We start from the raw sequence: 20,281 nt of genomic DNA, 5'->3' as shown, positions 1-20,281 counted from the left end.
TGACAAATAGCAGAGCTGGAAATCAGTTCTTGTTCTTTAGTTAAGTTACACTGAACCGAACTAAAAGGGCAAAAAGTGCAGAAAGCTGAAATGTTCATGTCTCTTGAATATTCCCATGTTTGATAGACACTAATAGTATGTAGAAGGTTACTTCAAACCAAGATTTGGCATACGCTGTGTTAAGTTCATTGAGACCCTGAATTTTTATTTCTCTCTGTTTTATGGGAAACTAACTTCTGAGTGTCTAAGACCTATAACAGACTCTTATGTATTTTATTTCACTTGATATTTAAACAATCCCATGGGGGTAGATAATGTGAGTTTTTATTTCATAGAGAAGGAAATTGAACCACCAAGAGCCCGAGTAGCTTGTCTGAGCTATTAAAAGGGCAGCATCAGATCTCCTGGCTCAAACTCTGTTCTTCATTGTGTTCTCTGAACCTTGGGAATCCTTCCTGTCTTATATAATCTCATGTATCAAAACACACTGAACTTGGGTACTTGTGAAATCAGACCGAAAGAAGTAAAGTTTTACCTAAATTTAATTAATTAACTGGTGCTGGTGGTAGAACACAGGACATTTACTAAACAAATGCGGCCCCCCAGTACTGTACCCTTAGCCCTGAAAAACTAAACTTGCTGAAACTTGCTGAAATTTAGCATCTTCTTAGAGGTGTATGTTTCTTATGTACCACCTGGTTCTGGAATGTCCATCAGGGCTAGTCACCTACTCTGCTTTTGCCCTGATTTGCCTTTCCTACTGGGGCCTGCCCCGGGAAATACAATGCACTGTGGTAAAGCTGCTCACCTTGGTAGGCAGCCACAGGTTTTCATATGGTCCTTCCTCTTCCTTCAGGGGAGTTTGGATGCTATGCTTCAGTGGCTCCTGCAAAATCACCACCAGCAAGAAGTCCTCAGGGCTGGGCTGTGCACAGAAGGTGCTCTGATGCTACTAGAAATGCTAAAAGCCACCATGAACCAGGTGAGAGCCATTTCCTATGTGACATACCAAGCAGATCCAATAGGACGGAGTTTGGAAGGGTCAATTTGACTTTCCCCAGCAGCTTCCCAGTAACACTGGTGTCTTAGTCTGTTCTCTGTTCCTATAACAAAATGCCTGTGACTATGTAATTTACAAGGATTTGATACTAATTTAGCTCCTGGTATGCAGTGAGAGACTGCTTGCTGACTCATAGCATGGTAGAGGGAATCCCATGCTGAGGCAGAGCAAGGGTGTTAGTGTAGGTCTCTCTCTTCTTCTAAGATACTAATGTCATCATGGGGACCCTACCTGAAAGTTCCTAAGGAGTTTTATGGACTCTTACTATGAGATGCCTATTCCCCACTTTAAGTCTTTGGTTTTCTTCCCCGGGGGACATTTATGAGGATGCAGAGTTCTCCTTCTAAGAAGTTCACTTGTGGCCGGGCATGGTGGTACATGCTTTTAATCCCATTACTCAGGAGGCAGAGGGGCAGGTGGATCTCTGTGAGTTCAAAGCCAGCCTGGTCTACATAGTGAGCTCTAAGACAGCTAGCTGTGGCTACAGGGAGACCCTGTCTCAAAGAAGACAAAAAAAAAAAAAAAAAAAAAAAAAACGTACACTTGCCCCACGAAAGGGAACCTTGCCCAAGAGGACCCCATGGGGAGATTTGCCTGGTCTACATAATGGATTCCAGGCCACCTGAGGCTACAGGGAGACCCTGAAAAAAAAAAAAAAAAAAAAAAAAAAAAAAAAAAAACCGTTCACTTGCACCAGGACAGGTGAACTTGCCCAAGAGAGACCTATGAGGTAGAGACCTGTCTTAGAGAAGACGGGTAGCCACCAGCTACACCCATGGCACACAGAACCTTCTGGAGTAGGTACTCTTTGATTTTTGACCTTGAAGGCTCATAAATAATTGGCACATGGGCTTATTTTAGACATGGAGCCAAGTGTGAGGGGAAAGGCTATTTGGCCCATGAGCAAGAGTAACTAATGGTGAGCTAGGTCAACATGAACTTGCATGAGAATTCCAGTGTCAGGGTCATATTTTGTTTCATGACTATGCCTTGACATTCAGAGGATCTGTGCTAATTGACAGATAAGATCCAAATTCCCCTTCCAAAGCCCAAGTCCTATGTATCTGACCTCACCTTCTAACTTCTCCATTCACCCTGTACCAGTCACTAGGAAGGTTACCAGAGCACTACACTTTGACCTCACAGCAACCTTCTAAAACAGGCCTAGCATGATCCTTGATTGACAGAGTTGGAACTTAAAGTGCAGGGTGGTGGGAAAATGAGAACTCCCTGCGTGGGAGAGGTTACACCTGAACAACAGGCCTCTCAAAGAAAGGGTGCCTGATGTATACCTGTAAGTCAACAGGACAAGGCTGGGTATCATTCACTCTCTGGGCTGGTGTGGCTATGCAGGAAAGGGTTGAGGCTCATCAATTTGAAGTTCTAGGTGTCTGTTCACAGGAACAATGGCTGGTTGTCCTGGTTGGGGCATGGGTCAACTTCTAGATAGACAGCTGAACAGGCTAGTCAAGGGACCTGGGCTCCAGAAAGGCACTGGGGTCAGTCAGGATTCAGGTGGAGGTTCAGCCATATATGACCTGGACCTAGGAGGAAGAGGTCAGAGTGTGGGGGAAAACCTATGCCCAGATAGGGCACTGGAGATAACTCAGCGTAACACCACACATTGCTGACTGCTGGTTGGCAGGGCCAGGGTTCCTCAAGCCCAGTCAGCCTCAGATAATATAGGCCTTAGTGTGGGTTGAGGCGGAGTGTATAATGGGGACATCGACTCTGGGCTGAGGAAGACTTGGACTGAGTGCTGACAGGCAAGTTCTTTCCCAAGCCAGCATGCCATGTCTATTGGCATAAGGACAGCATGGGAGGATAGCAGACTTTACAGCAGATCTCTCTGTCATGCTGACTTTGATTTTTGCCTACTGAGTGGTCTTTGTCAAGAGATCGAATCTGTCTGGACCTCTGTGTTTCCCACCAGAAAAGTAGGAGCAACAATGAAACATGCTCCCTAGGGTTAGAAGGTGAGGGGAGGAATGGGTGTGAAGCCATTAGATAATGTTCCCACAGTGCATATGAAAGCTCCCCATTTTGTGACCAGTAGCCACTGCTATCCTGCCGTCTTAGGCGACTCCTAGTAACATGTCATGTTGGGAAGCTCTGGAAAGAATGTCCCCTAGCTTTCCATTCCTCTGTCTCTCTCAAGCAGCCTCTCACTCCCCTCCCTGCCATTCTGCTGTCTGCTGTCATATGTCATGTCTCACGGAGTGTATCCTCAGCCCCCAGCAGGTTCAGAAGATGGCGCCTGGGAAAGGACATTCCCCAGCAGTATTCTGCACTTTCTGGGACTGGTACACCGCTCCTATCCCCAGGATCCAGCATGGCAAACCCCAGATTTCCTCCAGACTTTGGCCACTATCACCTTCCCCTTGGAGGCCCAGAAGGTAGGATGTTGTGCCTTGCTCTGCCTCAGGGAGAGAAGCTATGAACTTCATCCTTCATGGGTGAAGGACTGAGTGCCTCCCCACCTCCCAAATTTAAAATGCATACTAAGCAACTTGACTGGAACACTGGATAAACATCTTGGGTAATTTTCCTTTTCTTGACTGAGATGCAGCTCAAGGTCAGTTTCAGCTCTGAGGGTTCATCATTTTTTTTTTCAGTCGTTAAAAATCTCAGTAATGAGAGATTTGATGGTAGCTCAAGTTCAAATCTATATGGAATAGATACCACACTGGTGATGGGAACTGAGGAACCCATGCCAGGGAGCCTGCCTGACAGGGAACACTTTTGTCTACCTTTTGTTCTCAACACCCTTTTGTCTTCAGGCCCCTTGATCTAAGTCTTCTACCAGATAGTAGGTTTGTGAAGCTCAGCTCAAAGCCAGGTGAGCCAAGAGGAGGGAGCACAGAAGACACACTTGGGTCTAGAAGATGAAGTCCCGAGTCTTGCATGCTCAGGGGTTAGAGCAGGGGGCTTTGGGAAGATGTATGAGTTGGAGACAGAAAGCCGGTCCCAATGGGTCAGAGCTATGTGGGATCAAGTAAGTCAAGAGCATTGGGGACCTGGGTGAGAGCAAGAGGGGATACTGGTGCAGAGGATCATGGGTAGAAGGAAGAAGGGCAGAAATCACACTTCCTCCCCTACCTTGGTGGATTAGGAAGCAGAGATCTAGAGAGGGAGCTAGTGATGCCTGTTTGCAGGTTGTAATGGTAGCTGGAGGGACGAATTAGAAAGGCAAACCGTGCTATGGAGCAGAATCTATGATCCTAGACTCACACAGACCTAGGCAGGGAACAGTTACTCATTGCCTTGTGCCAAATGGTCAGCTGGGTGAATTGAGTACCCAGACCCAGCCACTTCCTGAACCCCCTGGCACACCAACCTGAGCGTAGTGCTTTGAGTAACCCTAACAGGCCCTGCTGAAGACAGTGTTGAGAAGAAACTAGTGCGATTCAGAGAGATGAAGTGGTGCTCAGTGTCCTTGGGCCGAGAGGAGGCCAGGAGACCCATCTCGCCAGTGGAAGAGCCTTTCCATTATGGCCAGTTTAAAATAAACATCTGACTACAATTGAAGAGTTTAGCCAGTCCTCTGTATCCATGGTTTCTATATCCATGAATTCTACCCTCTTCAGATAGAAAACATTTGTACCTTTGTGTCTATCAAGATCATGTATAGACTTTCCCCCTCATTATCATTTCCTAAACAATATACCATTTCCACAGCATTGATGTGTTGGGGACTGTGACTCATGTGGAGATGATTAAAACACAGGGGAGGATTTGGGCATGTTCTCTGCAAACACTGCCATTTTGTGTAAGGGCTTCAGGTATCTGGTCTGAGAAGTTTGATATCTTCATGGTGTCCCTGAATCAATCCCCCATGGATGTTGAGGGGCAAGTGTATTTAGTTTAAACATAAAGATTAAATATACAGACTAGACGATTTCTAAAAAGGGATGAAGTATTCCAAAATGGTCTGATGAATTCATGACAACTTAAGTAACTCACTAGAAAAGAGTGCAAAATGAATGAATGATGAATGAAACAAGGCCAGCTGGCTACAGCAGGGAGACCCCTATGCAGGGTGAGGGTGGCCTAGGCCAGGCAGGGAGAAGGGCAGTCCTTTAAGAAGATCCTACATAGGGAGGCTAGGAATGTGAAGCAGTGTAACCCATGCTCCCCTCAGTCACTGTGTATGGGGCCAGGATTGACATCTGCTGCGTTGGGTTTTCAGTCAAATGCATTCTCACCCAAGGCCCTTCCTCCCGACAGTCACGTGTATTTGTTGGGGGAGGAAGTAGACGGAAGGAAGACCTTCCCTGCACAAAGTCATCTCTCCAGCCAAGCACACAAGGGGGCCATTAGGGCCCTATCTTGTACTTCTGCTCCAATTCTATGTACCCTTCATCTTATCTCCTTGTCTCAAGCAAAGCAGCTCTGCCAGGCCTTTGTTGCCCAGAAAATGTGACAGAACCTCCTTGCCAGGCTGGCGGCCAAAAGCCTTCCATTTGCTGTGAATTTATATGGCATCTTTCCAGTCAAGGCCGCACGGAGCTAATTAATGCAGTCATCACCTCCCTAGGTGCCATTAAATTCATTTTTATGGCTTAATTAAGAACGGCTGCATTAATTTTATGAATGAGCAAAGGGAGGTGCCAACAGATGAAGGCACACGAAAAGTTCATGGGGCAGGAGTCAAGAGTCTCTGGCCATGTGTCCTTGGGTGTGTTGTTTGGCCTCTTGGACTCTCCAGTTCCTCTTGGGCTATATGGGGGAAATGATCCCTGCCTAATTTTTCTCCAATCAGACTGTGAGTGCTGGAGGGCTTGGGAGATGTGAGGAAGACTCTCTGTCCTTTCACCTGAGGGTGCTGCTGCCTATCAGCATCAGCACAGCATGAGCCAACAGAAGGCTGACTGACAGCACAGGCCAGGAGCTGGACCCCACACCAGGCTTGGGCATCTCCTTTCCCACTGGACTGCTTTAGACCTCACTGTTGACCTTTGACTCAGTGGCTTTCCAAGTACATCCCAAGCAGCTGCAGACAACTGCATCTTACAAGCATTTTGGTCCCAGTCCAGTCCCACACTTCTGCAGAGCATGTTTCTAGGCATGAGATAGACTTGATGAGAATCCTTCCCAGGCCCAGCATGTGGGACAGAGGAAAGGACCTCCAGGGAGGGCCAAGCCTGCATCATGTCTCTTGTCTTCCAGGGGGCTGGCACTGAAGCCAACAGCATTGCCGAAGGTCTCCAGACTCCTTTCCAGTCACATCCGGTCCGGAGACAGCTGAAGGAGTTCACTCAGGCCCTCCTGAGGGAGCTGCTGCTTGGAGTGTCCAGTTCCAAGCACTGGCTGCCACTAGAAGTGCTCCTGGAGGTGGGCTGGACTATGTTCAGTGGGAGCAGGCCTGGAAGGGAAGGGCCCATGAGGGCAGGGTGCACCTAGCCTGAGGAGCCCAGGAGCCCAGTGGGGAGATTGTTAGTACTGCAGTGACCTGGGATGGGGGCCTGTGAACCTCAGGCCTTGGCAGAACAGTAGATAAATAGGTGAGGCAAGGGTTTTGTGGAAGTGATTTATGGAAGGCGCATTCAGAAGAGGGCAGGAAGTACAGGGCATGGGCAGAAAGGAAGGATCTCAGCTGGAACCTTGTCCCTAGGGGGCAATAGCATGCTGTCTGTATCCCAGGGTCTCTTGAGCCATCTGACAGGTGGCTATTGACTGTGGGTTCCTCTGATTTGCTTCCTTACCCTGGATGAGGACATCACCTCTGGTTAGAAGGCTGGGTTAACAGAGGACAATATTCCAGACAAAGACAGTTTCTACTGCTCAACAGCCCATACTCACCAGCCAGGCCAGGGGATGTGGATAGTGAAGGGACATAGTGTCCCCATGATTTCCATCTCAGTCTTGGGCTATGTTTCTAGGCTTCTCCAGACAGTGTCACCAGCCAGCAGAAGCGAGACTTCCAGTCTGCGGTCCTGCTTTCTACCATGGAAATATTTCACATCACAAGTGGGGGCAGCATGCCAACCCTTAGAGGTGAGTGACTCCTGGGGTCTTCCCTGCCCCTGATGGTGGGCTGCTGACTGGGTCACCAAGATCCTGGCTTCAAGCTCACTCCACTAGAGTGCCTACCTGTCCACATATCAGCAGCAAGAGCCCACTGACCCCTGTTGACACTGGTGAGGGGTCATTCACTATTTTCTCTGATACCCCTCTCATGGCCCAGCCACTCCAAAACAGAAACCTTTTCTGTCCTCTGGGTTCAAATCACTCTCCTCTGGCTCCAGCAGAAATATAATTCACTGTGGGGGGCGAGGATAACAGGTACTAACAGACCCCTACAGGGCATCTGGTGCTTCGTACCTGTTTTGGTGACAAATTAGCTGCCCAGTCAACATTTCTTGAGTAAATGACCCTGGATGAAGATGCTGCTGTTGCCCCTCAACACTTTTCACCTTAGATCCAGGGCAGCTGAACCTTCTCCATAAGATGCAGTCCAAGTCTCTCCTATGGTTTCGGAACCCCGGGAATCCCTTGTGGCACAACTTGCTTTAGGATTTTTACCTGCCACCCAGTGTGGAATCCTGGCTTGTGTCTCTCTTTAGGTATCTGGTAATAAGCAGGGGGGCAGTGTTGGTAGTGTTGGCATGGCAGCCCAGTGCTCGTCCTGACTCCATCACTGGATGGCAGTGTGACTGGGGTAGGGGCCAGAGCTGTGAAGACGGCAGTCTTGGGATGGTTGTAGGAGGTATCTGAGATCTCTACATGCTCAGGTTAGCATAGCACCTGCTGTCAAGGCCGACTGCTTTACATTAGGCTGTGTCCTTAAGCCAACATGACAGCATGGCCTCAGATCTTCTACTTTACATTGAGCATTCAATTCTCCTGTTTTAATTTCAAAGATCCTCTGGAAGAAGCGGTCCTTTGATTGGTTTCTCATCATTTGGGTTTTTTGTTGTTGTTGTTTTTTGTTGTTGTTGGTTTGTTTGTTTTTTTTTTTTTTTTTTTTTTTTTTTTTTGGTATTTTTGAGACAGCGTCTCCCCATAGCCCCAGCTGGCCTGGGACTCACTATGTAAACCAGGGTGACCTTGAACCCACAGAGATCTGCCTGCCTCTGCCACCTGAGTGCTGGGACTAACCGCGTGGGCCACCATGCTTGGCTCATCCTTTGGTTTATATCACTGACTAGATTATTCAGTTTGCTTTGACTAAATGTCTTTTTACTGTGCACCTTCCAGAGATTCCATCTTTGGAATGCTGGAGTACAAAGGTGTCTAGGATGTGATTACCATGAGGGACTTAAAGATTGATGGAGAGAAGACCATCAGGCTCATCCCAGTCTGTCTCCCCACCCCACCCAGAGCCTCAGCCAAACATAGAAGCCGCTGCTGCTCCTTCCCTTGCAAACATTTCCTACTTCACCCAGAAGCTGGTGGAGAAGCTGTACAGTGGGGTGTTCTCAGCAGACCCCAGGCACGTCCTTCTCTTCATCACTGAGCACATCATAGTGGTAAGAAATTGGGCCACCAGGGTGCTAGGAGACCTCATGCTGATGACCTGGGAGTCTTCCTGCTGCCTAGGTGTGGAAATAGAATCCAGGATAGGTGGGAGGAAAGGAGAAGCTTTCTAAAAGCCAGGGGTTCTCAGAATCTACTTCATGACATCATGACATTTAAATGAGATGATACATGTAACTTTATGTAGATGCAACTAAAACTAATGCTTAGCACAATACTGGGAATGTTTAATTATTAATATTGTTACAGCTGTTAGTAACATATATCTATTTTTAAAATTAGATATTACTGGCAGCATGTTCGCATACACTGAATGTCAACCATACTACCAGTATTTCAGAAACCTCTGGTTACCAAAATCCATTTTCCAAAAATATATCAGCTTTCAGCTTTCTTTTCTTTACACAAGATTTTACTCAAATACTGACTTGCCTTTATTGACCCTGCAGTTCAGATTGTGTCACTTGAAAACATTATCCCTTCAGAATTTTATGCATATATATGTATATTTGTGTAAAATGTCCTTCAATCAAAGTCTTCCCCATTACTCTCTTACCCCCTTTGCCCTCCTACCTAACCCCTTTCTCTTCTCAAGCGCCCCTGCTACTTTTTTTTTTTTTTTTTGGTAGCCTATTTCATTTAGTTACGGTTGATGGGTGGTGGTATTATTTTCTTGAGTAAGGGCAACTTACCAATGGCTACACCACTGGAGGTTATGACTCCTCTTCCAGTAACCATTAACTGCCTGTAGCTCCTCAGGGAGAGTGGGGCCTTATGAGCCTGTTCCCCCATTCTGGAATGTGAATGGGCCCTGTCTTGTACCAGTTTCATGTGGGGAGTCACAGCTGCTGTGAGTTCAAAGGTACAGAGCTGTGTCATGTCCAGGCAGTGTTTCACAGCACTCTTCCCCTTCCCCCTTCTTGAATTCTTTCTGCCCCCTCTTCTGTGATGTTTCCTGAGCCCTAGAGAAGGAGATGTAGATGTCTGGTTTGGAGATGAACACTCAACAGTCACAAGAAGTCACTTACACTCGACGCACTGACCAATGAAGAGTCTCTACATTAACTGTCACCCATGAAACAGGGGCTTTTCCGATCATGTTACCTTTTGCTTGTACTGTGTTTTTGGTACACTGGATCAATATGTAAAAGTGAAAAATGTTCACACGCATGCGTGTGTGTGTGTGTGTGTGTGTGTGGTCTTATTCCTATGTTGCAGGTCATCGAGAACACATCTTCTCAAAGGGACACTGCCATTAGCGCTTTGTACAGCAGCCTAAACAAAGTCATCCTCTACTGCCTCTCCAAGCCCCAGCAGTCCCTGTCTGAGTGCCTCAGCCTCCTCAGCATCCTGGACTTTCTCCAAGAGCACTGGGACATTGTCTTTGCCACTTATAACTCCAACGTCAGCTTCCTCCTGTGCCTCATGCATTGTCTCCTGCTGCTCAACTCGAGAAGGTAAGAGCTGCAGTGATCAGCATAGAAAAGCAAGACGAAGAAGGGAAGGACGTTGGCTTGAGACCGGTAGAAGTGAAGGCACTGTGTGTTAAGCTGGCTCTCTAAAACCATGTGCAGTGTTTGATAGTAGGCTCAGCCACCCCCAAACCTAAAAATGCCACAGAATAACCATTTACCCTATTTTCACAATTCTGAGTTTTAAGATATTTAATTGATTTAATACTTTGAGGCAGAAAACTCCAACATTAAATGTACATTGATTTATGATATAGCCAGATTTCAGAGGCATTAATATTTGATAAATTCAATCTTAGTATGGACAATTATGTAATTCAGTGTGTCATACAAGCTAGGAATAATTTTTGCAGCAAACACACTATATATGTTATGACATGCTATCCATAAACACACTTGCCTAGGAAACACTGAGAAACAGCTGTTCGAGTTGTCCCCATGTTCTCCCCTCTCCCAGCGTTTGCACAGCCTCCACACATTTAGGAACCTTATTTCCTTGTCGAAAATGCTTGGGTCTGGACCTGTTTCAGATTTCAGATTTCTAAAATTTTGAAATATTGGGACTGGAGAGATGGCTCAGTGGTTAAGAGCACTTGCTGCTCTTGCAGAGGACTAAGATTCAATTCCCAACATCCACATGGCAACTAACAATCATCCATAACTCCAGTTCCAGGGGATCCAACGCCCTTTTCTGGCCTCTGCAGCCACTGCACGCACATGGTGCTCTTGCATTCATGCAGGCAAAACGCTCATACACATAACAATCTTTTTTTGAAATATTTGCCTATAGACAATGAAATACACTGGGGATGGGACCCAGAGGTAAACACCCCATTTATTTATTTCATATATACCTTACATGTGTGACCTGAAAGTATATTTTTAAAGTACTTTTGTTTTGACTGGGACCTACCACCAGAGGTCAGGTGTGGAATTTTCCACGTGTGGCATCATGGTGCTCAGAATGCTTCAGATTCTGGGGAATTTTAAACTCTGATTTTCAAGTTGGGGATGCTCAGCTTGTATGACTGGACCTGTGAATGTGGCCTCTCAGCAAGAGGGTCATGCTGAGTGAAAGTGCGGGGACTTCAGGGTTTTAGACTTGGCTCTATTGCTTTCTTTTTTATTCTTTCTGGGTTTTGAGATAGCTTAGAACTCACTATCTAAAACAAGATACCTAAAACTCACAGCAATCCTCCTGCTTCAGTCTCTTGAGTGGCGGGACTATAGGTTCTTGTTATCATCTCTCGTATCTCCCACCCCCACCCTCCCCCCGTATTTTGCTTTTGCTTTTGAGAAAGAGTTTCACGTAGTCCAAGCTGGCTTCAAATTTGCTGAAGAGCTGAGGCTGGTCTTTCACTCCTGATGCTGTTGTCTCTGCCTCCAGAGTGCTGTGATGACTGACATGCACCACCATGTCTGACAAGGCCTTTTTGTATCATATTTATCCTGGTACAAATCATAAGCCTCATCACTAAAACCAAAAAAACCAAACCTTCCCTAAATGTAATCGCTGTTTTTGTTGAATGTCATATTAAAGCCTTCTGGGAAGCCAGGCATGGTGCCACATGCCTGCCATCCCAGCACTCAGGAGATGGAAGCATCAAGATCGTGAGGTCAAAGTCAACCTGGACAGGTAGCGGCCTTGTCTCAAAGTAACAAGTAAACCTCTTTGGGGAGCTGTGAGGAGGCCTCCACCCCAGAGGTGGCGCTTGTCCTGTTTCTCTGAAACAGAAGTGTCTGTTTTCAGGATATAGTTTAGGTTTTAGGGTATAGTCAGAGGAGCTTTTCCTCACCTCTCCCTGTGGAAGCCCAGGTGCAGGAAGCAGACTGCTGCTCGGATGTATGTGTTGAAACAGTGCCCTCCTTAGGGCCTCTGGTCAGCACTTTATTACCTAAATTTCAACAGTGGGCATTCCTGTAGGTAGGCAGATTTTTATCTCCGTGTTTGCCATTTTAGATTCAATCTACAAAAAGTTTCTGAGTATTTATTTCACTCAGGAGGCTGAGAGGGACCCCTGGCAGAGGGTACATTGACACAGGATGGTTGAGGCCCCCAGAGGATATAATCCAGGCAAGCCTCACATATGAACCATTGCACTTCTCTTTTGCATCAACTGTTATCATGTGTAGGCCCTGGAAAAATTAAAATGTGAAGCCTGTGTTTAAAAAGTACTAAGATTTAGCTGGGTATGGTTGCAAACCCCTTTAATCCTAGTGCTCAGGAGGCAAATGAGATCAAGGCCAGCCTGGTCTACATAATGAGTTCCAGGCCAGCTGGAACTATAGGAAGACACTGTCTCAAAAATAAATCACTAAGCTTTTAAAGATGGTGACAACAGAGTCCTTCAAAGTATAGGGCCCTCTGCAGTTGCACTCTTGGCCCTATGGGACAGCATCAAACAAAAGCAGAGATCAAGGCTTTGAAAGTGCCAGATCTGATGACAGAAAACCAGGAGAGGGCTCAATGGGGGCAGGGCCTGTGGGGTACAAGTAAGATTTTATAAGATAGGACAACATGTAATGACAAGTTATTTTTCCTGCTGTCCAGAAAGTCATTGTTCAATATCTGCTGTGAATATTATGGTGTGTTTTCTTTAACTTAACATGTTTTTTTCACATTGATATGTAGTATTGAGTTAGAGGGTTGGTCATTTATAATTAAGAACCATGGCATGGTCCTGAAGAAACTTGAATTTATGGTGAAATTTTCCTTATCTACTAGTTATCCAGAAGGCTTTGGATTGGAGCCCAAGCCCAGGATTAGTCCTTTTCACCAAGTCTTCCTTGCCCCAGGTGAAGACGTGAAAGAGAGGAAGGAGCAGGACCTCCCAAGTTTGAGTGACGGTACAGTTTATTTGCTGGGCTTTATGCACAGGTTGTGGATGGATAGTTACTGGGAGTGTGGATGAATAGTCATGTGTGCAGTTAACCTGCATTCTTCTGCTGATCTTTCCTAAGTGAAGGGAGAAAATAATATGAAGGAACTCTCCAAAGGCCAGTAGAGAAACTAGAAAATTCCAGATAGATGAAGCATCACACACAGTAAGCTAACTGAGTAGACATGGCACAGGAATGATCTACAAAGGCTAGAAATGGAATAGAAAGGGATGGATGAGAGGTGAGAGGGACAGATAGAAGGACAGAAGGGTGGATGGGAGGCTGGAGGGATGGATAGAAAGATGGAAGGTGGATGGGAGGCTGGAGGGATGGACGGAAGGATGGAGGGTGGATGGGAGGCTGGAGGGATAGATGGAAGGATGGAGGAGTAGGTGGGCAGATGGATGGGAAGACAGAGGGATGGATGGATGGAGAAGTGGATAGGTGGCTGTAGGGATAGATGGGTGGATGGAGAAATAGAAAGCTTATCCTACTTTAATCCCTTGATTCCTCACTGTAAGATGAAACTGGCCTGCCATCTCACCTAGTTCAAGCCAGTACTTAGCTACTTCTCAGTTTTGTTCCCCAGAAAATGGGAAGTGAGTGAAATAAACTTGTTACTATAGGACGTTTAGCTTGATGGAGTTTGTTCTTGGATTTACTATTGTCAAATAAAGTTAAAAGGACTGCACACACACAACGACCAGGTCCATGCGTTTAAGAGATAGCACTGCTTGTCTTGATCCAGGAGGCCCAAGTCTCTGCCATTTGGTTTAAAGACTGTACCACTTGCCTTATGATACCCTGTGATACAAAATGGCAAGAGAAATGCCTCTGCTTTTGTCAGAGAGGCTCCTTTAGGAAGCCTTTAGACTTCAAAAAGTTTGTGGCTGTAAAGTTACACTGACAGAGTCGAATAAGCACAGATGGCCACACTTTGGAACTCAGTTGGTAGAGGCAGACCAGGTACTGTACATGCCCATTTGGATTAGCAAAACAGACTCTAGGCCTGGAGAGATACACCAGTTAGTAAAATTCTTGCATGAGGATCTGAGTTTGGGTCCCTAGCACACATATAAAAAGCCAAATACAGTGGTGAGCACCTGTAACCCCAGCCCTGGGGAGGTGAGGACAGAAGGATCCTGGGGCCTCAGTGGCCAACCAGTCTAGCCAAGTCAGTAAACTCCGGGTTCATTCAGAGGTTCTGAGTGATAGAGGAAGACATCCAACATTGATCTCTAGCTTCCATATGAGAGAGAGAGAGAGAGAGAGACAGAGAGAGAGACAGAGACAGAGAGACAGAGAGTCTCTAGAAGGCAAGCACCAGAAAGGGTCTGGAGGAGATTCGGGCACAGTTCCAGGGACTGTAGAGTAGATTTCAACAAGGAGATCTCTGGCTTGTAGACCTATCTAGGTTTCAGAGCACCTAGGACACTGAGAAGGACAGAGACTGAGAAGCAGATCCTTGCTAAGAAAGAGGGACTGGTCCACCTGGGCAGTCTTGCATTTGAGCTCCACCCTCTAGAGAGGCTAACATGTGAGAAGGTTGGGAAGGGCTGCTGAGGGGGAGCCTTTTGGTTACTGAGGACTCCTGCAAGGGATGTCTCTGGTATCCAACAGAATTGGGGCAGGGGGACTCCTTGATCCCATTGATTTCCCTTTGTTTACTTGGATGTGAGAGGCAGAGAGAACTTGGTGGCATGTGGTTGGAGGTGGGGGGAAGCCAGCTTATGTGGATTTGGTAGCCTTGCCATCACTGTGCCTCTATGCACTGCTGGCAGAGCTGTGTTCAATATATTAGGAGTAGAATTCTATCTCTTGGCCTTCTTGGCCTTCTCTAGGAAGCCGTTGTCACTGTTCTGTGTGCTCTCTCTGCTAGTCCAACACAACATTCAGAAGTCAGTGCGGGTTCTGTGGCAGCAGCTCGTGGCACAGAGGCGTCAGACACTGGAGGATGCCTTCAAGATTGATCTTTCCGTGAAGGCTGGAGAAAGTGAAGTGAAGATTGAAGAGGTCACACCACTCTGGGAAGAGACGATGCTCAAAGCCTGGCAGCATTACTTAGGTCTCTGTCCACTCAGGTCCAAGGACTCAAAACTTCTGGGTCTCATAAAGCCAGATTCTCCAAGGGTTATACTCAGGGTCAGAACCTGTCTACCCAGCTTTCCAACCAGGGCCAGATCCTTATCTACTCAGATCCTCTATTTCATCCCTTTGGTGGGTGTATTTTACATCACTGAAACCCCTCATTTCTGTCCTCACAAAGAATGAATGTTTTATTTGGATACTAGTGGAAAGGAAGGCTGGAACTACCAACCAAGCAAGCAGTGGTCCCTTAGGGTTAGATCTCCAGGTCAGGGCTCTGGCTCTGGCTTGGGAGATTAGAGCTCTGGGTCCTGTCCTGACATGTACTTATCAGCTTTGAAACTTTTTACCAACTTACACCACAGCCTCTGAGCTTCAAGCTATTCTGTCACTTCATGAAGTGAATGTCTTCATTCCAAACATAGCAACTTGATAGGGACCCAACATTTCACCTTCATAATTGATGATTCAGTTGTGGCAATGGGGTTTTAATTTTGTTTATGAGGAGGCTTTAAGGTGAATTCCTCAGAACTCGAAGACTTGTTTAAAGTCTTTCAGCATCACAAAGCTCACAGTGTTGCAAGAGTTAGCTGTTTCTACATATTGTCTCACTGTCTGGAAGTCTAGGGGCCTTTCCTAAATGGTTTTCCAAATTATCCTGGAAAATACATATGCACAGATCTATCTTAGTCCATTTGTGCTGCTTTAAAAATTATAATAGTTTAGATGAGTTATGAATAGTAGAAATTTAAATGCTCATAGTTCTGAAATCTAGGGAAGTGCAAGATCTGGGCACTAGCAGATTCACTTTCTGGTGAAGGACCTGTCTGCTTCCAAGCTGGACAGTGTTGCAGTGTCCTCCAAGGTGGGCTTGAAGCGTCAACTAAGTGGAAGGAATGGAAGGGCAATGAAGGTCTGAGCTCATTTTCTTAAGCCCTTCTATAAGCACTAATCCATTCATGAAGGCAGGGCCTTCATGACTTGGTCACTTTCCAAAAGACTCTTAATAATACCATGCTGAGGGTAATATTCCAGCATGAATTTTGGAGGGGGCTCATTCAAGCTGTAGCAATACCTGTATACATGCACATATAATCTGAAGTCACAATATCAGATTCCACGTCAGGCAGAAGTGTAATATCATAGGATACACCCATGCAGATATAGAGGAATAAAATGCTGATAGACTCTGCAGTTCTCTTTGACTAGCAGCCATGTACTGAGCAGTTAGTATGTTTCAGATCCTTTAACTACGTCACCTTAGGCAATCCTTGTGACACCCGGATTCTACCATCCCCACCTCACATGATGAGAACACTGAGGCTCAGTAACTCTAGTCATCTGGTCATATGTCTCCCCATACACCACAAGTCATGGACTTAGGAGTTTGGGCCAGACTCCATAATCCACACCATGTTTCTTAGTGGAGAGACCATCAGAAGATGGCAGTGTGAGGCTACGGCATGGGCTGCTTCCCTCTTTTGTTATCAGGGCGCTGCACTCAGGCCCTACAGGACCCTTTGCCAGCCAAGCCAGCTGTGGGACTGTTGTGTGCTCTCCTCTCAACCTCACTTCTGACCTTCTCCTACTCCCTCCCCCAGCATCTGAGAAGAAGTCACTGACCAGTCGCTCCAGTGTCACATATCACAGCAAAGCGACTTCGTGGAGTGGAAGTTTGTCTTCAGCCATGAGACTGATGCCTGGGCGGCAGGTGAAAGATCCTGAGTGCAGAGCAGAGGTGAGCCTAGATACCTTGTCCTTGGCGATGTCGGGGGCATCCCTTCAAGCCCCAGTCATGGCGTCTCCTCTCTGCTGTCTGTCACCCATGGTCTAATTCCATGTTGAGTGCATGTGTGCATGTGGCTTCTCAGTTAGGGCTATGTATAGGAAAGCAAGACTAAGGCCAGCTTTAACTTGAAGTGGATCTGGATTCCTCTTTGGTACCAGAAGCAGGTTTTCCTTGGCGCACCCTCATTTTAATAGACAAGATGGTTTTGAAACAAAGGGGAGCGTGTTCCATGATTTTTAAAATCAACTGCACTTTTGCTTAGAGCATTGTATACCAGAACTTCAAATGGAATGGACACAGACTATTCCAGAGAATGGGTTATTAAAGAATGGGTAGGGAAGGTTCTAGAAGGAGGGAATAGAAGGCTTCCCATTTTGTGCTGCAGCAAAACTCAGCAGCCTTCAGAACCCACATCCATCACTCATCTCCACGAGCTGCCTTTTTCGCTACCAGAAGGCACAGTTCTCAGGTACATATGTATGCTGTGATGTCATAGGATAAGAGCATCAACTATTTGCCCTGGGGTCTGTTTAATTATTTTTAAAAATTAATTTTGATTATTACAGCTGATTACACCTCAGTGAGCAATGTAATTGATATTTTCTAATGTATCCCAAGGAACATTTTGTATAACACGCTTTTTGTTGTTGAAGGTTAAAGACTCCGTTATTGGTTTTTCCCTAAATATGCCCACATCATTAGTCCCTCCAGTGAGGAGGTCGCCATCTGGAAAAAGCAGCACGGAGACATTATTCAGGCACAAGTGCATGAAATTGGTGTTTTCGCATCTTCTGTCTCTCTTCTGGAAAGAAGAGGCTTGTAATTAAAGGAGTTGGTATTGAAGGGAACATTATTCATTTGGTGTTATTCCTTATCATGTCAGTGCTGACAGTTCTATAGCACTGATAAATTGTTCCTGGGAGTGAGACATATGAGGGAGAAGTTACCCTGCCTCTTACCTATCTTCCTCTTCTGGAGAATATATGTTCTTTGTGACAGTCTTCGAGAGTAAGACTGATTTGATAGATGTCATTTATCTTGATGGATGTTATTCCTTCTCCTCCCCGCCTCCCCGTCCCATCATAGCCCCTTCTGGGATCACATTGCAGAGCTGCCATGTCTAGCTTGGCAAAGGCTGTGAGGGTCCGCCTATTGAACAGAGGTTGGGAACTTGGGTTCCCCTCTGGCCGCTAAAAGCAGCTCAGGATGTTCTGGAAGCTGCCCTACTCTGTCCACCCTCTGCTTGAAGGGAACTTGGGTGACGCTCTGCCAGCCATTCATCTCTGCAGCAGGGGATCTGGCACTCCTGCTTGCTCAGTTCCAGATGTTCCTGTTTAAGAGCAAGTTGAAAAGTTACTTTTCTTCTTGCTGTGACAAAATACCTGACGGAAACATCCTATGGGAGGAAGGACTCAAGTGTGTGACTTTAAAGGCTTTAGTCCATCTGACTTGGACTATGTGCTTGGGTAGAACATCATGGTGTTAACAATGTGTGGTAGAGGAGAGCTGTTTAGAAAGGCCTTACCTCCTGAGGTTTATAACACTTCCTAAAACAGTGCCACCAACTGAAGACCAAGTGTTTGACACAATGAGCCTGGAGGGGGGGCATTTCATACTCAAACCACAGCAGACATCACACACCACTGCTGGTTCTTTTCAGCAGATGCACGGTGACAACAGTTTTCATATCCATCATGGGAAGTCAGTGAGGGGTAGGTAGACAGGAAATCTCTCTAATATCTTCAGAGCTCTTTTGCAGATCTAATGTTATCCCAAATACAAAGCACATCAACATCAGCTGACGTGCTTGCATGAAAAGAAAAGCATGAGCAAACAGGAAATGGTCCCAATACTGTGGACTGGTGGAAGGTGATGTGCAGGGAGTTGATTTAGGTCTGAGGAGAGAAGGGGAGAAGAATGGAAGGCTATACAGAGCAAAACTGCCAAGACAGGAGAAGGCCAGGGGCACTCCAGAAGGACAGGTACCAGTACCAGGCAGGGGGTGCATGACCTCTGCTGGATGTACCCATAAGTGGAAGGTTAAACAGGGGAATGGCCTGGTTCTTATTATATAGGTTAGCTTAAAGGTGAGGACCCTGAGACAGGAAGTTAGCCAGGGCTGTACAATGGTCCAGGACACAGTGGGGGGCTGCATCAGTAGTGACTAGAGTATCCTTCAAAGAACACAGAAAAATTCTGCTACCCAAGGCTAGGATGGGTGAAGGTTATCAAGCAAAGGTCAGAAGAACTAACTCTGGGAAGAGAGAGAATCTGGGAAGAGAATGAATGAGGAGAATCTGTAGACAGCGAGGTGGAGGGGGATGAGAGCCATAGGACACCGGGGACGAAAGTGAAGGCCTACACTCTGGGTGCACACACCAACCAACCCTTGTCTTGTTGGGCAGAGTGTGACCTAGACTTCTTCCCGCTTGCTTCCTGGGACCACAGGCACACTGTACATCTGTGCACAGCTAGCTTCTCGTGCAAGAGTCCCACTGGTACCACCTGATGAGGGAGACTCTCTACTAGTCTCCCATCAGAGCCTGAGGGCTTGTGGAAGAACAGGATACTCCATGGAGGACTTCCCCTGTATGGCTTGGTGGACATCTGGTCAAGCTTCCAGTCACTGTTTTCAGCATGGTAGTAGGAAGCTGAAATGATCTGAGAAGAGTCGGGGGAGGAAGAGGGCTGTGTGAGGATCTCACTGAAGTTTCCAAAACACCAAAGATGATCTGTTTTTAGTACTTCTACTTCTGCCCTGCCAGGAACAGGAGAGCATTGTTCCAGGTGTCTCTTGCCCAGACATGTTAGTTACACCAACATTCCCTTAAGACCAGCAGGGACCTAGTTGAGAGCCTTGGATATCTTAAGGCAAGGCGCTTGTGTGAGAAGGTAGCTGTGGATGTGCCATCCACAGCCTGTCTGCCATCAGCTCCTTTCTGCACCAGCCCCACTGTCGCCCATGAAGTAGCTTCACTCATGGCCAAGGACAAGATGCTGACCCAAGCCAGCAAATCAGTGATAGCTCCATTGCGGGACACCCTTACTGGAGTCCTTGGTGAAGGAAGTGACACCCGTGACCATCTACTCTGAACACTTTACTCATTGCTTCTTAAAATAAATCCTTGTAGAAAATTTCAAACATGTACAGGACTAGAGGAATAAATAATGGCTCCCTGGTATCAATCCATCAAGTTAATGATTTCCAACTCCCCTCAGCCTTCTCTCTTGTTGCTACTCACTTTTCCCACATGAGGAATAATTCACTTGACACCCGTGACCATCTACTCTGAACACTTTACTCATTGCTTCTTAAAATAAATCCTTGTAGAAAATTTCAAACATGTACAGGACTAGAGGAATAAATAATGGCTCCCTGGTATCAATCCATCAAGTTAATGATTTCCAACTCCCCTCAGCCTTCTCTCTTGTTGCTACTCACTTTTCCCACATGAGGAATAATTCACTTTTGAAACAACATCCCAGACACCCTATCATTGTATGTTTGTGTGTGTG

At 46.3% G+C, this 20,281-nt stretch overlaps 1 protein-coding gene across 3 annotated transcripts in view; it reads left to right on the top strand.

Moving 5' to 3' along the window:
• Wdfy4 (WDFY family member 4) overlaps nt 1-20,281 on the top strand; it is a 274,936-nt gene that overhangs the window by 129,911 nt on the left and 124,744 nt on the right. For all 3 annotated transcript variants that reach the window (XM_029564047.1, XM_029564048.1, XM_029564046.1), the window contains exons 32-40: nt 857-982; nt 3,292-3,456; nt 6,230-6,394; nt 6,943-7,057; nt 8,384-8,532; nt 9,758-9,996; nt 12,737-12,858; nt 14,771-14,956; nt 16,578-16,714. In XM_029564047.1, the coding sequence (XP_029419907.1) occupies nt 857-982; nt 3,292-3,456; nt 6,230-6,394; nt 6,943-7,057; nt 8,384-8,532; nt 9,758-9,996; nt 12,737-12,858; nt 14,771-14,956; nt 16,578-16,714 (1,404 nt within the window). The remainder of the gene's footprint in view (nt 1-856; nt 983-3,291; nt 3,457-6,229; nt 6,395-6,942; nt 7,058-8,383; nt 8,533-9,757; nt 9,997-12,736; nt 12,859-14,770; nt 14,957-16,577; nt 16,715-20,281) is intronic.

Source organism: Nannospalax galili, unplaced genomic scaffold (genome assembly GCF_000622305.1).
Source record: "Nannospalax galili isolate Female #2095 unplaced genomic scaffold, S.galili_v1.0 scaffold996, whole genome shotgun sequence".
NCBI lineage: Eukaryota > Metazoa > Chordata > Mammalia > Rodentia > Spalacidae > Nannospalax > Nannospalax galili.
The sequence above is the reverse complement of the archived record's forward strand: the minus strand, read 5'-3'. Positions and strand labels throughout refer to the sequence as shown.